Source organism: Magallana gigas, chromosome 7 (assembly GCF_963853765.1).
Source record: "Magallana gigas chromosome 7, xbMagGiga1.1, whole genome shotgun sequence".
In the NCBI taxonomy this organism is placed as follows: domain Eukaryota; kingdom Metazoa; phylum Mollusca; class Bivalvia; order Ostreida; family Ostreidae; genus Magallana; species Magallana gigas.
This window is the reverse complement of record NC_088859.1, coordinates 38,640,293-38,657,809: the sequence shown is the minus strand read 5'-3', so window position 1 is coordinate 38,657,809 and position 17,517 is coordinate 38,640,293. Positions and strand designations below refer to the sequence as shown.

General features: G+C 30.9%; 1 protein-coding gene across 1 annotated transcript; it reads right to left on the bottom strand.

Annotated features, from left to right (window-relative positions):
• Positions 1-6,411: 6,411 nt before the first annotated feature.
• Positions 6,412-8,965, bottom strand: LOC117691442 (uncharacterized). Its single transcript, XM_066067562.1, has 7 exons — positions 8,834-8,965; positions 8,403-8,583; positions 8,115-8,211; positions 7,868-7,990; positions 7,642-7,777; positions 7,193-7,545; positions 6,412-6,975 (listed from the first exon to the last, which is right to left on the bottom strand). Exons 1-4 carry the CDS (start codon positions 8,937-8,939, stop codon positions 7,889-7,891), a joined length of 486 nt encoding a protein of 161 aa, XP_065923634.1. The 5' UTR covers positions 8,940-8,965; the 3' UTR covers positions 6,412-6,975; positions 7,193-7,545; positions 7,642-7,777; positions 7,868-7,888.
• Positions 8,966-17,517: the final 8,552 nt, after the last annotated feature.

Here is a 17,517-nt window from a genome sequence, read left to right as displayed (position 1 = left end):
TCCACATAATATACTTACACAATTACTCAGATATCTCTCTTTATGTAGTCAGCTACTTGTGCATTTTGTTACAAATATCTGTATCTTTTTGCTGTTTTGTCTATATATCTCAAGTAGCTGTATATATAGATTGAAGATATATGCTTGTCTTGCTAATATCAACATTCTGTCAAGTCATCCACATAATATACTTACACAATTACTCAGATATCTCTCTTTATGTAGTCAGCTACTTGTTCATTTTCTTACAAAAATCATTCTTTGTTTTGTTAATATATCTCAAGTAGCTGAATATATAGATTGAAGATATATGCCAGACATGCTAATATTAACATTCTGTCAAGTCATCCACATCATATGACCACACAATTACTCAGATATCTCTCTTTATGTAATCAGCTACTTGTGCGTTTCGTTACAAATATCATTCTTTTTTGGCTGTTTTGTCAATATATCTGAAGTAGCTGAATTATAATATAGATTGAAGATATATGCCAGACATGCTAATATCAACATTCTGTCAAGTCATCCACGTAATATGATCACACAATTACTCAGATATCTCTCTTTATGTAATCAGCTATTTGTGCGTTTCGTTACAAATGTCTTTATTTTTTGGCTGTTTTGTCAATATATCTAAAGTAGCTGAATATATAGATTGAAGATATATGCCAAACATGCTAATATCAACATTCTGTCAACTCATCCACATAATATGATTAATTTATCGGGTCCATGAGTAGATGCATGCTTTCTTGCCGAGTCAATTTTATGGACAGAGAGACCATCAATAAGTGATAACAGTTCTGACTTTGTGTACTTGTTAGCTATTAGGGAGAGTATTTGAGTTCTTGCATTGTATATAAGCCTCTAAGACAGTCTCTGTTAATGCATCCGTCTTTGGTCTGGCTTTTTTTTCATGTTGTTGGGATTGGGTACTCAAAATGACCTCTTCCAGCAGATCAAGTCCCTGTCCAGGTGCTATTGATTCACATATAAACTTTAAAGCTGATGTTGCCTGTCGAATATAATAGTTTCGAGAAGAACTACTCAATTCTGCCAAAGGTTGGGATGGCTGGGTTTTCAGAGGCTTGTACTAGCTGACCATTTGAAAGAGATTCCATTGCCTCATTGAATATTTCTCGACTGGATTTGCACTCTTGTGACCAGTTGGAACATGATGGTTTATTCCCACTTAGCCAACATTCTGAAATTCTCAATTCCCACTTGGCCAACATTTTGATTTTTCACACCTGAGTGATCAGGAGGCTATAGTCTGTTTTCACATGTTAATGTATTTGTTATCAATTACCTGAGAATAATTTGTTGAAACCAAATAAAAAAAAGGCATTTAATTTTGCCTATAACATGATAATCAGAGTAAATAAATAAAAATCACCACATTTCTTTTTTAAATATAGATCAGCAATTTTCTGCAAAATCATTGCACTAAACATTTTTTATGTTGAAACCAATATGGGCACTTGCATGATTAAAAGGTTTATGTAAATAATTTTAAACTTTTTAAATTGGATGTATATAATATATATACATAAATAAGATTGATCAGCTGTTTTTAAGGAATAGACTAGAAACATGTATTAGAATGTTGTAATATAATATTATATTTAATAAGACCATTGACATTACAGTTTCATGCAAATAACACAATTTTGTACCTCATGTTCATGTGTATTTTAATGGTTCGAGAAAATAAACAAATTGAAATTGAGAAGCATTATTATGGCCATTAATTTACAGAACCTGAAGCCTGAAAATCATGAGTTTTTAGTTGTTTTACGGACTGCTAGTTGAAAGACATAAATAACCAAAATGCCCAATCATCAGGTGCAGATCAACTTTATAGATAATGACAACGGAGGATTTTATCTTCATAACTAATGATGTATTGATCATCATGCAATGAATCTTATTAAATATGAAGTATACACCATTAAAAATATAAGCACTTTACTCTAGCGTTTTTGTGTTTTGTTAATTTCATATTCTGTAGATTGAAATTAATCAAAATAATCATAGAAACCAAAGAAAATTGAAAAAAACCCCATTGAAATATGACCCATAAGATGTATAGTTAAAATTTTAAACGTGATTCTTAAAATTACATTATTTTTTCAATGCCAAGTTTAAGTTAAGTCAGCTTATATAATTATCTCAATTTATGATGAAAATAGACAAACTATGATATTTGTACCCTAATTATTAATTAAGGGCATGAATTATAGGGGAATATGTAACAGTTCATTTTCAAAAATTAAATTTTCATCCGAATTTATCAAATAAAATAAAGTACTGGGACAGAAGCTCAATTTATATGTATTTTTCTGTAGGCTAACAAATATATTTTATTTCTCCTACTTTCATCTGAAAACAGACTATAGCTTACCTGTAATTAAATTCTTTTGTTCTCCACCTGCACCCCATTCCCACTTAGCCAACACAAATCTACCTGTATTTTACCTGTATTTTTTCAAAATGTTGGCTAAGTGGGAAGACACCAACATGATGTTGCTTGAGAGTTGCTACCTGTATTTAAAAATGACAGTTGAAATAACCCTAATGTTTGCATTTAATATACACATTGATTCTGATGAATAGTGTAATAATATGGAACAGGTAATCATCATGCAGAACAATCAGATATTTTTTCAACTAATATATTTTTTTATTTTTTATCCATATTAGATTAAAATAGATCAAAGTTGTACTACCACTTGTTGTTGTGAAAATATAATTTTGGTGACTCCTATCCTTATTTTCATTTACATTGAATATGACATAGAACTAATGGGCAAACTTAAACATAGCTAGAGATGTACTTTAAGATTGGTAAAACTAAGTTGTTCAGTGGCTCTTGAGAAGAAATCAATTTTTTTAAACAGCTAGACCACAGACAGAAACCAGTGAAAGGTTATGAATAAATAAATAAGCTCTCTTGAACTTTTGTTTTATACGAGGAATGTGCACAGATAAATTAACCCCCTGAGCTTATACATGTACATGTACAAATGAACATTTCAATACGAAACATGCAGCATATATATTGGTTATTGGTAGTTGTTCATTTTACAGCTAAGTAACAAATATAATATTTAACTTACTGACACAACATATGTATCAAATGTTATGATATGATCTGAATCAAAATATCTATATATCATATTCTGACATTGAAATCTAAACTTTATGTATTACTAAGTAGCTACATGTAATGTGCTACTGCAAAACTCAACTGCATGTACATGTATTCCGTATACAGTACATATAACTATTGGTTATACAGTTCCTGAAACGTTCTACTTTCCCATTTTTCCATGCGTTATGCATGCGCACACAGTGCGATCACTGTGCATTCACTTAGGCTCTCTGCATGGTTTGCGCTCACCGTTTACATATCAATTACCTTGCGTTCATTTTGCTTTGCATTCGCTCACTGTTCAAAGTCACCCACCAAATTTTGTTCAATATGCGCTCATTGTTTGCTAAGAGTGGGCTCACCATTCACTCACCATTCAAGTGGGAAAGTAGAATGTTTGAGTGACTGTAATATAATATGTGCCTGCAAATGTTATGAAATATCACTGTGTTTCAATGTTTAGTATGTGTTGATTCATATCAAATTCTTCCATAAAATGTGATCTTATATTGACATGTGATAGTAAATGATGAGGAATATATAACTACCTGTCTGTGTATGGAAACTATCTTCCATTTCATTACATTCCATATTTATGTCCAACTCTAAGCAAAAGGAATCTTCTTTATCTGAAAAATAAAGGAAAAATAAATTCCTTTGGAAAAAAAAAGCATTTGAGAAAACTTCTGAATTAAGTATTATGACTGGACTTCAAAGCTGTGACAAGGAGACAGACAGTTATATCTTATCCTGCGTTTAATTCTAGTCCGTCCCAAGATTAACAGAAAATATCAAGTGACTTAAAAACAACCATTTACTTTTTTCTTATTACAAGTGAGTAGCAGCTAAAAAGAGAATTATAGTTCTAACGACAGTGGTGGGTTAAAGCTAGGAATCTGTACTAAATGTATTGTAACAGAGACACTTTTTGCCTCTGCTGGGGTTTGAGCCTGGGTCCTCTGGCATGCCAGTCCAGCACTCTACCGATCGAGCTAAAGGGTTAACCCACTAGCCAGAGTTAGTAGGAATGCCATATACCTGACTCTACGTACCACATTGTCCCCCTCCAAGGAAAGAGGCTTCCCCGACTCTCCTGGAGTGCCAGCACCTATGAGGCTAAGTACTAGAGACAATCTCTTTCACTCGCGCCAGAGAATTCCCAGGCCCCATGCATGTTTGGCAGCAAATGTAACAGAGACACTTTTTGCCTCTGCTGGGTTTGAACCTTGGTCCTCTGGCACGCCAGTCCTGCAGCATTCTACTGATCCAGCTAAAGGGTTAACCCACTAGCCAGAGCTCTACCACAGTATGCCATATAAAGCTAACATTTTAGGAAAGAATACCATTACCATTCTCAATTAGGCCCTACTACACACTAAATCCCTGACCCAACTTAAGCTACTGGTCATGAAAGGGCCGCTTGTTAATAAATAACCTCTCAAATTAATTATTTTTGAAGTGTGAACTTAGATATAATTTTTAAATGATGAACCAAAACATCAATATATACTTTTTTCAAAATTATTTAGAAATGTCATTATATAAAAAGCAAGTAATATGTCAAGTATATCATAGGGATACACATATCTATTAACTTAGATAACTTTAAAATCTCATTTCAAATTCTTAATTAATCATTATCACTTTCTCATCAAAATCTTTAAATTTACAAACATAAAGTCAGCAGGATAGTGGATTTCATATTACTGTTTTAGTCATTAAATAGTTATCATTCAATTATATCATATGCAGTAAAGCAGGTTATTAGATTATGTGTAGATATGGTATGTATTAACCATTGATTTTGTACACTGATAAAATAATTATATCTGTAGCAAGTTTTTGTATTAAGGATTAAAGAGTCTCTCAAATTCAAAAAAGGTATGTTTTGTACATACAAGTTGAAAATGAAGTGGATATTTGAATTAAAAAAATATAACCAAAAAAATCATTGTATAATGAACCTGCAATCTTCTCTGAGTGCTATGCAGCATTAAGGCGTGCTTCATTGGACTGAAGTTCTTTCAATTCATCCGCAATCTGTCGAACGATACCTAACAATAATAGATGTTCACATGCAGGAAAAAACCATGTAAATGACCTTGATGAAGTACATGTAATTGTCAATTTTAAACATAACAATTGATTTTTTATAATTATATATCTATGATTTCTCACAGGAAGAATAACTAATTGTAAAAAAAAATACATGCATTACACACATTTTATAAGCCATGCTATTGTGATATAGGGCCTTTTAATATTACAGAAATATTTTGATGCTTATTACTCTCAATGAGTAAATCTTATTACCGGTAGGCCTATACCAAATTAGTTGTACATGTGAATGAAGGATTGACAACAATAACATTAATTGATTTATATCAACCTCATAACATTTAATGAATAAAAAAATTAAAATTTACCTATTTCTTCATCATGATTTACTTCTTTTTTATGCTTCAATAGGCATTTTTTACATAAGGCTGTAAAAGAAATTATCATGAGTTACAGCGAGCAAAAATTGTTAACATGTAAGAAAGGTAAATTCAAAATACTACACAACATGCATTGTTTAAAATTGTATGGTTGGCAATACAAAAAGAATGTTTTTCTTAATCTAAATTAAGACTTATCTTGTCATTATTGATGGGTTATCAAAGAAAAACACGTTCATGACGCAAAGGGGAGAATCATAAAAATTATCAACATTAATTGTGTCTGCTTGTTGATTTATTTTCTCATTTATTTTCACCTCATAATCTTTCTATAACTCCAGTAATAAAAATACTATTAATGTCGTTTTCAAATCAAATACCTGATCCAACTGGCATTGTCTGTCCCGTCTGCAACCAGACTTCCTTACACAGTTCAGGAGACGCCCCTCGGTCCGCTTTTGCATGTCTTTTATGCCCTGGATATGAACAGCTGATGAACACGTTCTCTTCGATTTCCTCCATAGCACACCCAATTTCTTGCGGTGATTGTCACATATTTTTAAACGTAGTACATGTTTGTCAATTACAAAAAAAAACCTGTTCTGTATAAAATTACTAAAAACTCCGGACAGCTTACAAAAAAGTATTGCATCTTGGGGCGATGGTATACCAGAACTATTAAGATTACATATATAAATGATTAAAAAGGTCTCCTTCACACTCAAATATACTGTAAAAAGTCGTATCAAAAGAGTTACAATCACAGGTAGGTAAAAATTTCTTAAAATCACACATAATATAGTAGCCTAAGTAGGTATCTTGAATCTTCTGCTTGAAAGTCGTCTATGTGGTAACGGGTGGTTTCGCTCCGATCGCTTGCTCGCCCTGAGAGGTTTCGCGCCGAGTGGTTTCGCCCCTTTTCAATATATGATATAGGTATTATTAACGATCAATGATTACCTGTATTTATCGATCTAAGCAAACCCCAAATAATTGCTAACGTTGTGTTTTATGGAATACTTTAAAATTATCGTGATTTTACGTAATCGAGCCGTCTTAATTAATGCCTTTTATAAACATTTGTGTATAGTGAAGGCATTTTTAGCCAATTTTCCGTGAGCCATTATATGTCCGTGATTTCACTTAGTTATGTAAAATTTTAACATTACTTACATTGCTTTCTTAATGCATTTATGAACATTTGTAATGTCATTGTCATGGGAGTGAAATCATTTTTTGCAAATTTTCCGTGATTTCACTTAATTATGTATAATGTTCATAGGTTTTCTTAATTAATTATGTAGTATTCATCTTGTATATATAGACGAAACCATGTAATGACAGCAATTGTCCCCTTGGCTTCAGGAAGTCTGGTACAATCTGCAATATAACATGAATATAGTAAATAATGAATCACAATTTAACACACACACACACACACACACAGAAAATACATTTATTGATATAGATTATGAACATTTATGAGAATAATAGTATACATTTTTATTATATTTATTTTATAAACTTAGCTCATCATAAGAAGAGGTAAACTTACAGCGATTAATTATGAACATATATAATTCATTTCAAAAATTACCTTAAAGGTTCCATCCATGTACCAAACCTTGGTCTCTGCCAGGAGTTCTAGTTGGTATCTGGTGACAAATACGATGTGTCGAAACCCCTCTCCTTGGATGTCCTTCACCAAGAATTCATCTGAAGATATGAATCCAAGGTCCATCTGCAAAATAATTCAAGTTTATTGAAGTTTACAAGTTTAATTACCTCTGCTGACACCTTCACGCGCAAAGGAAGCCTAGGATCAGCAGGATGGATATGCTGGATCTGCCCCATCTGGAAATCTCCTCTGGTCTGCAGAACGGTGGCTGGACAGCGCATCTTCTTGGAGCGAACACTGCAGATCCACATGGTGGATGACTTGTTCTCCCTCTAAAATCAAAAAGGAAAGAAAAAATTGTTAAAGCAAGTGATAAAAATAAGTAATTGGTAAAAAAAAATCTATCACTGGTAGAAAATTATAAATACCTTGACACCATAAGTGAAGCCGTCACTTCTTACAAGAAGTCTGCCTCCTCTCTTGGTGCCTTTCTCCAAAACCTCAAAGATGACATCAGAAGGTGGGATGATCGTGTCATCAGCTGGGTCTGGTTCTTGAATGGACCTACAATATGTCAATACCATCAGTTAGAATAATGTAAGAAAGAGAAATGGAGAACTCTCAATGTTATATCAGTTATTTAACAGACAATACCTTTCAACAGGGATCTCTACATCATCTAGTCAAGTCGAATGATGCATCCAGGGCAGGACCAAGTGGGGCAGCATCTTCTCTGGTGATGTCAAATGATGCATCGAGTTCCTGGACTGGATCTGCCTGTAATACATGAATACAAATAATTATGAAATAATGGTAATGTAGTGTATAATACATGTGTATTTTGTCAGTATTTTAGATAGATATAGGTTATAATGCAATATATTTTGAAATAACTTTATACCTCGTCATCAATGATGGTGTCCTGTTCATATACATAAAGTTCGGGTACGTCAAGTTCCCCATCAACTTCCATAAACTCATGAACAGCATATTGGGCACTGAAATACAATTGAAATTAACATATATAAATAAGTTACATACTGGTGTATATTTAAGGATGTATATTTTTTCATTAACTAAAGACATTTAGAATTCATATTTTTATTTGTACAAATATTACATTTTCATGTGTACAAATATTACATTTTCATGTGTACAAATATTGCATGCGCATTCTATCCATAATTACCTGGTTCTTCTGACTTCACTGAGTCTAGTACTCTCTAGTGCTGGTTGGCCCAGATAAGATGTGGACTGATCCTCCGTGCTAGGTTGTTCTACATCAGGAGCTCCACAGTCTCTGCAATGCCACGAAATCAACCCATTACCATTACCATTCATGGTGTCCACATACAGCTCCTTGGAAATGTCTACAAAATAAGGACAACATTTACTATATATATATATATATATATATATATATATATATATATATATATATATATATATATATATATATACCAACTATATATATATATATATAGAAATTTAGAAGATGCATTACAAAGTATAGATTCAGTATTATATATATCTATTGTATCTCACAATATTTTATATGTATGTTGTTCTCCATAGCGAGAGTGCACGCTGAAAGATGTAACATTTATAATTTGAACTTACTTGTGTGGCACAATCTGTGTTGCCAACGATTACAACTATCACAGCACATCGCATGTTGATTCCATCGAACCTGAGTATCAAAGATGAGAAATATGTCAATAATCATTATCAGAAATTCAGAACAATAAGTCTTTGAATACGTATAATGTTAATTCATTTTCATTCAAGTTTTTAAAATCAGTCTTTGTTTTAAGAGTAAATTATATTTGAAAAAAAAAAATTACTCCTTTTTTACCAATGTATTTTGAAGTGATTTTATTGAATGAAAAATGTACCATGGCAATATATGTCTGATGCAGAATAAGATCCAAACTATGTTGATCTATTATTAATATTATTTGAGTTTTAAATACAAGATAGAGAAATATGCATCAGTTCAAACATTTCAACTTAGGAAATTTGAAAAATGCTGGTCACAGCTTAATTTCTTTTCTTTATAATTGTCTAACATTTAATATTATACAGAAGTGGAAATTGCTATGAATATTATTATTTCATTTATTTATTTTTTTAGCCATTTAATATACAACCTCAGGTTCATTTACTTTTGATTTTTGAATGAGTGTATGAATGAAAGTGGTATGAAAGATCAAACATATAATTTTAATTAGATTGAAAGAGTAATTAAAATATTTAAAAAAGAAGTTGACATCAGTTTAATAGAACTTAAGTATGTTTGAATTTGAAAAATGCGAATAATAAAAAATCATTTTCATTCATTCAGGAATTCATGTGGAGCAAGTGGAACAGGAGATTAGAAAATATATACTTCAATTATGGTAACATCATTTCATAATTTTTAACTATTAATTAGAACCCAATTGATTTTCTTATGATTCTCAACATAATCAAACAAATTTCAGTAACATTTTAACAATATTATATTATAATCTATATTATTAATCAATCATGCACAACTTTGTGCATGACATTTTATTAATTATTTAAATATAATATGTGTATATATTTATTTTTTAATTGTAGTCTGAGTATCATTGGTGGATTGAATATATAGATATGTGACTTATGCTTAAATACAATAAGACAGTAAAAGCATATCCCTTTCAAAGTAAATACTTGTAAAAAAAATAAATAAAGTAATAAAATCAATAGATTATTAGATTTCAAAGGCTGTGACAGAATTAAAAATTAAACAACCCAGAAATCACTGAATCTACATGTATCGATTATACTAAGTCTAATATATACAACACCAATACAAATATATCAATAATAAATCACTCTGTAAACTGGTAAATTATACTACATACTATATACTATATTCTATGATTATTTTATAACACCACTTCTTGACTTTGTATTTTGGAGAGGGTTTATATAGGCTTTGCCTGTTGCCTAATCCATTTGATTACTCAATAAGATATGTTTAAATTTAAAAATTCAACACCAATATTATTTCTAATAATCTACTTTTTGGAAGTGATAAACCTTAGCAATTAACCATCTTTTTTCTATCTTTTTTTTAATTTTCATTTTCCTATCATAAGCTATTTGTTTTGTTTATTTTTTTGCACTGTACCTCCTTCCAATGCTATTTATAATATTAATCTATTATACGAAATTCAGTTGCAATATATATGTATATATATCTTATATAAAATTATATAATTACTCATGTTATGCCTTGACTACAGGAGAGAACATAAATAGGCATTATGCCTGCTGTTCAATCCATTTCAATGTATCTATATACTTGAATACAATACTTCTTAAATTAAATTAATATTATTTAAATTATTTATACGTATATCTCTTTCAAAATTATACCAAGGACACTTCATAAAACAATGTTTAGTCTATGTATGCATTTCTTTTTTATTTATATTTATGGATATTATTATTATAAAATCAATATTATTCATAAATCAATAAATAAACTTTATCAAATAGTATTGAAGATTTAATAATTAATTTTCTTTTTGTTATTGCTATTTTTATACTGTATATCAACACTATTTGATATAATTATTTGCAATTACTCTGTCTGGAAAATGTAATATTTAATTTAACAAGGGAAAATTCTTAAGAACGATTAATTCTTCTACATATATATGATCATTATAATCAGTTTATAAAATATGACATTGGTAATATATATATATATATGCAATGGCCAAATGGACATAAAAAAAAATATCATATAGCTTGCAAAATAGAAAATATTCAAAGTCCGATTGAAAATATAATGAATACATTAATTTAACATGTATATGCGAGCATCTTATGGAATTTTATGCATTATTTATATCATTTTATAATCTATCATATCATATAATGCATTATATTTTAGGTACTCACCAACTTATGGCAGTAGAGGCAGCATTCACGAACCATTTCTTCGCTATACTCTTTCTGAATACTGGTTCCAAAAAATACGCGCTAACGAATTCTTGAGATACTCATCATTTAGTTCTCCAAATTAGATCGCAATCAAAGCTATTTATTTAACGGTTTTATTGATGATGGATTAATTGCCGACTAATTAAACTGCTCAGGCGATGTGTATAAAATTATTGTCTAATTAAACTAAATTACTTTCTAAAACATTTAATTTACCACTTATGTATAGATAGAAATAATTTAAATTACATATTAAAAAACCAAAGCAACAAGCAGTGTGTATTGTAGTGTTTATTAATACAATCGGGGCGAATCCACTCGGGGCGATCATGCATTCGGAGCGAAACCTCTCAGTGCGAACAAGCGATCGGAGCGAAACCACCCGGATTCGTCTATGTAAACAATGCGATATTTTACCTTCTCTACAGGAGAGCGCAACAAGGGGAGGCAATTCTAGCAATAATCTCTATATTAAATTTAGAAGGGAAGATTTCTTTGGAAAACAGAGTAATATTTTTGTTTTAATTAAAATTATAATAAGTATGGTTTCTATTCCTCTTATTTATATATTTATTGTACTTAAGTGATATGAAATTGCTCAAGAAATAAAATTTTAAAAAAATACAAAATTTTCATTTTAATTGAATTTGAGATGTTTTCATCGGATTATAACTTTTCAGTCCTTGAGAGTCCAAAGATGGATTTTATATATAGATAACAAAACATGTCATATTTTTTTATTAACACAAAATTTCAGAAAAAGAAATGCCATTTTCTGAGAAATTCTTAAAAATTGACAAAAAGGAATGATTATCATTTCTTGGCATCATGCCAACATTTGGACGACCGATGTACGTGTAATAATATTACACCAAAACTACATCAATTCATTCTTAAACCTCACTCTTTCAAAATATAGGTTTCTCTTCCTTAGATGTTGTTTATACATTTTATAAATGGATAATGATAATTGTTAATTTTTACCGAATATTTTTTAATTTTTGGTGACATATTAACCAGAATGCAATACCGGCTGTTACTAAAAATAGAAACAACCGATGCAAAAACAAACATCATATATCTGACTCTAGATGGGTATCCTTTAAAGCTGTGATAAAATTTTGTTCATTCTTGAGACTTGCTACCACAGCTTTTTTCCATATTTGCATGGTTTTCTCGTAGACATGCTCTTTAAAATGAAATATTTCAAAGAGGAGAAATGGCATACTCTCAAAGACTTTCAGTGATATCTATAATTTACGAAAAAGGGGGAAAAGACGAATTAATTTAACAAATACAGAATATAAAATCATTGCTTTCGTTTTTGCAAAAAGATTACAAACTATATTAACTAAACTAATTAGCGAACAACAAACTGCATACATTAAAGGGCGGTATATCGGAGAAAACACCCGATTAATTCTAGATGTTTTTGAATACTGTGAAACAGAAAATCTTGATGGCATATTATTCTTCTTGGACTTTGAAAAAGCATTCGATTCCGTGGAGTGAAATTTTTTGTTTAAGGTTCTAGAAAAATTCAACATTAGCAATAACTGCATAAAATCGGCCAATATACTTTATACCGATCCAATATTTAAGATGAAAAATAACGGTTTGTTGTCAAAAACATGCACCATGACTCGTGGAATAAGACAGGGTTGTACGCTTTCTGCCTTGCTATTTCTTTTTGTTGCTGAAATTCTAGCTATTAAGATAAACAGTAATAAGAACATAAAAGGAATAACAATAAAAATTTATTTGGTAAATCATGCATAGTTAACACACTTGCTTTATCTAAGCTCACATACGTTGCTTCAATACTTAATACCCCTGAAAATGACTTTATAAAAAAAATTCAACGCTTAATCTATAACTTTATTTGGGATAAAACCGAAAGAATTAAACGTAATACTTTAATATGTAATGTTTTAAAAGGTGGGCTGGCAGTGGTTGATATTGAATGCAAAATAAAGGTATTAAAAGCCTCATGGGTTCCTCGACTTTTAAAAAACAAAAACATTCTGTACAAAATTTTAGATTCTTACTGTAAACAAATAAACATAGATGTGAACGCTTTACACTTTTCAGATAAAAAGATAGAAAATATGCAACAATTGGGAAAATTACCAATGTTTTATCAACATGTGTTATGTTCATTCAATGAATGTAAGCCTAAAAACTTAGAAAAATATTTCATCAATTAAAATTGTACAACAACCAATATGGAACAACTTCAATTTTTTGTATAGGGGAAATTCCTTATTTTTTAAAAATTGGATTACATGTGGAATTCTATATGTAAACGACTTGTTAAATGATGAAGGAAATTTCAAGTCGCTTTCAGACTTCAAAGACTGTATAAATAGTAAATCAAACTGGATATGTGAATTTAAGATTCTTTCCTCTGTTTTCAAGCCACTACGTATGAAATTTGATTTTTCAAATTGTAAGTTTACTAATATGCAAAACAATAATTATTTTAATTTAAGATGTAGTTTTTTCTATGAGAATTGAGTAAATAAGAAGTTTACTAAACCTTTTTATCAGACTGTTTTACAAAAGGAATATAATATTGATTCTGTTGATTGGAAATATATCTACAAATGTAAATTATTAGATATTTCTGATAAACGTCTAGCAGAATTCAATTACAAAGTATTGAATAATATTCTTTGTAACAATGTTTATTTGAGTAAATGGAATAACGAAATCCAGTCAATGTAAAATATGCCAGGAGAATGAAAATACAAAGCATCTTATTTTTGAATGTGATAATGTATTTGAAATATGGAATGCCCTAAATGTTTACACTAAAATTGATATTAGGTCCCGGTGGAAACATGTACTTTTAGGTTTTTTCATGAACAAAATAGAATCAAAGTACTGAAGAACTGACGGGAGTTGATTTTGTCGATGTTTATTTATTTTAAAATCAATGATATGTTATTTTGCATGACAAGTACATGTATACGTAGTTTCTAATTTGAATTACGCATATTTTTATAATATGAATTTTTGAACTTCTTCGACTAGAATGTCGAGAAACCTCCATATGAATCATCTTAAATAATATTTAAAGATAAAATTAATTCAATCAAACTATGTATCAGTAATAGAAATATTTCTCGAAAATTGTATGGATCCAAGCAATATTGAACTCTAGTCTCGTTCAACCAAACGCTCGACTGACACCGTAAATCTCCGACAAGGGTTTACGGAGACAGCCGAGCGTCGAGTTGAACGAGACTATATTGAACTCTGGCGTAGGAATACATACGACTACAAAAAATAGTTAAATTGTTCATACCATTTAAAATCTGACTATTTCTAAGGTATTTGTAAATAAGTTTCCTTGAAAAACAATGCTTTAGCATACATTACATCGAATTCATCAATTAATTTCAAGAACTAAGTCTTGTCAGGAGCAATGATTTGTGCTGAGGTCCAAACACTGTTTCACTTTCGGTTTGTCCGAGTGACTGCATAGGAGAGTTGATTAAAAATCAACTCCCAAAAATTGTATCATTGAATACCCTTATTTCATTTATAGCATACATAATTTATAAATATAAGATGTATTGTCGGATTGTTTCTTAGAAGAAACAAATCACAATATTTTGAACCATGTAAAGGTATCTACTGTATTCTATGCTTCTGTTTTAAAAGTCACAATTCATACGTAGACTATAGAATTTTCCAAAATTTTGTAAAATCATTTTAGTGATTCTACTTCCATATGTATATTCTATATTTTGTTGATGTTATAGTTGTTTGTTTTATTTGATGTAAAACTGATATAATGAATAAATGTATAAAAAAAACTTCAACTTCTGAGACAGAGCTTGATTTTGATTTAAAAGAAAACAAAACACTTGTTTTAGTTCATCGTTTTTATGGGAATATTTTAAAAATAAAGTGCTCTATTACAAGACCGTACCATTTCATTCCTGGTGTATACTCCATTTACAGTAAGACCTCTCTTTACTCCAGCTTGTAGTGCTTCACCTGAAAGACATAAACGTAATAAATAAACACAAGGTCTACATGTGTATGCTGCCTTAAATGAACAGTTCCAAACCAGTTTATTACATGTATATCTAAATAGGTTTGTTTCTTATATGCCTTACCTTTTCTACAGTGAAGTACCACTAGATTTCAGTTTTTTGGTGATGCTTGAAGGAGTACTAGTAGCTTTTCATAGAACGCTGATTTAGTATTTCCTTCAATCAGGCTGACAAACCTCTGATGCCTGTTTTGCTGGATGTGATGTAGAGAAATGGCTGGGTGTAGTTACCTTTGATGTATTTGCTCATGTTAAAATATTTAACTTAAAATTAGTTTCAGGATAGAAATTACTTAGTTTTCTTTTTACACGTTATGAATAACTTAAATAAGATTGATAAGTTTCATGCTACAAATGATTACTGATACAATTTGTTTTTATTGCAATGAATTGGGCCTATTTCATAGTTTGAAATTTATTGAAATGTTTTGTCTTTAAAAGATTTGCAACTGTACTCACTTTTTCTGTTGAATAGGACAACCACCAGTGTAGCTTTGTTTGGATACATTAATTCTACTCCTTTCTTTGTGTCGCTGACACTGGCCCACGATGTTGGTAATGCAATGGTGTGTTCCTCATTTAGTTAGGGGAGGTCCATACAGATTCTGAGAAGTGTTTGTCACTCGGACTTGATAGGTTTAAATAAAACATTTCTATAGTTTTGCGTGAGTAAATATCAGTAAATACCAGTAAGTTGAGTGGGAAAAAAATATAAATTCACATACAAGTAAATACCAGCAATTATTAAAATCAATATATACAACTAAATAACGAGCATTAAATTTAAAAAAGAGAAGTGCTTGACGTGCTTATATTGCATGCCTAAAATATTGTACAAAACAATGTGTAGTTTACTGTCACAAAAAGTACTTACTATTTCCTAGCTGCAGAACTGTAGCTCTCCGGGAAAAAAAATATGACAGACCGGAGAGCTACAGGGCCACCCATTGAAAAAATTGTATATTTATTGCGCCGAAAAAACGTGCGCTAGTTTTGGACTGATTTACCTTATTTATACACAAATTCTGTGAAAACAATTAGTACCATTAAATTCTTCATGCAATTTACTACTGATATCGCCTCTTTATTTGCCTCAGACTTTCTCCGAACCACGCTACCGACCTCGGAAAATCAAGTATGTTGAATTTACATCGAGATCGAGAGTCGCCATTTTTACATGTTAACAAAGTGCACTACATGAATTTACGGGACTGGTGATGGTGTTTAAAAGACTATCCGAGGCAAGTGAAGAGACGATATCAGTAGTAAATTGCATGAAGAATTTAATGGTACATGTGAGGAAAAAAATTGTTGCATGGTAATGATGTCCATGAAGCCCTCTACAACAATTGTGAAATTCATGCCCCTGGGTCAGGGGTTCTGGCTCTGGGGTGGGGCCAATATGGCCATATATAAAAGTTTGTTTTCCCTCGGACTGAAATGTCACACTTTCATTGGATTAAACATGGCACGTGATTGCCTCATATATCTCTATGTAGGTTCTTTGAGGATTAATATTAGGCAATATGGCCGTCATTGACAGCCGCCTCACCTACTCATCTCGATATATCATATTATTTAACACAGAAATTGTGTTCAGTAAGTCCTTAAAATATTTAGAGTAGTTGCCCTTTGGAATTATTTTTAAATTAGAGTAGTTGCCCTTTGAATATTGACGTCACATTGTTATGTCTGGAGCAGAGCAAAATGGCAGCGTCGAAATTTGCTCAAAATCTGCAGAGGTTTAAAATTGAATAGCAACAAAACATTGTAAGTAATATGGGTGAAGCGAAGATTTTTTTTAAGTGTATTTGAAAGGTGGTAGGCCTATTGATCATTTTTAAGAGTTTAAATGAGTTTAACTTGACGAGATGTAAGGCATCTTGTACATTGCTTTGCGTAGATCACCGCTTTTTGTGAATGAATATGTCGTTTGATAGTCCTTGGGAAAACAAAACACTTATTAGGTTAGTTACTGACTCACTACGAAAATATATTGGGTTGATCAATCTCATAGACGGCTCGGCTTCGCCTCGCCATCTATGAGATTGATCAACCCAATATATTTCCGTAGCTTCGCCTCGCCATCTATGAGATTGATCAACCCAATATATTTCCGTAGTGAGTCAGTAACTAACCTAATAAGTAATAGTATTGAATCTTAAAAAATCTACTTCTCTACTCACATGTTTATTTTTTAAAAACTAAATGCATGATTATGATGTCCATTAAGCCCTATACCATAACTGTGAAATTC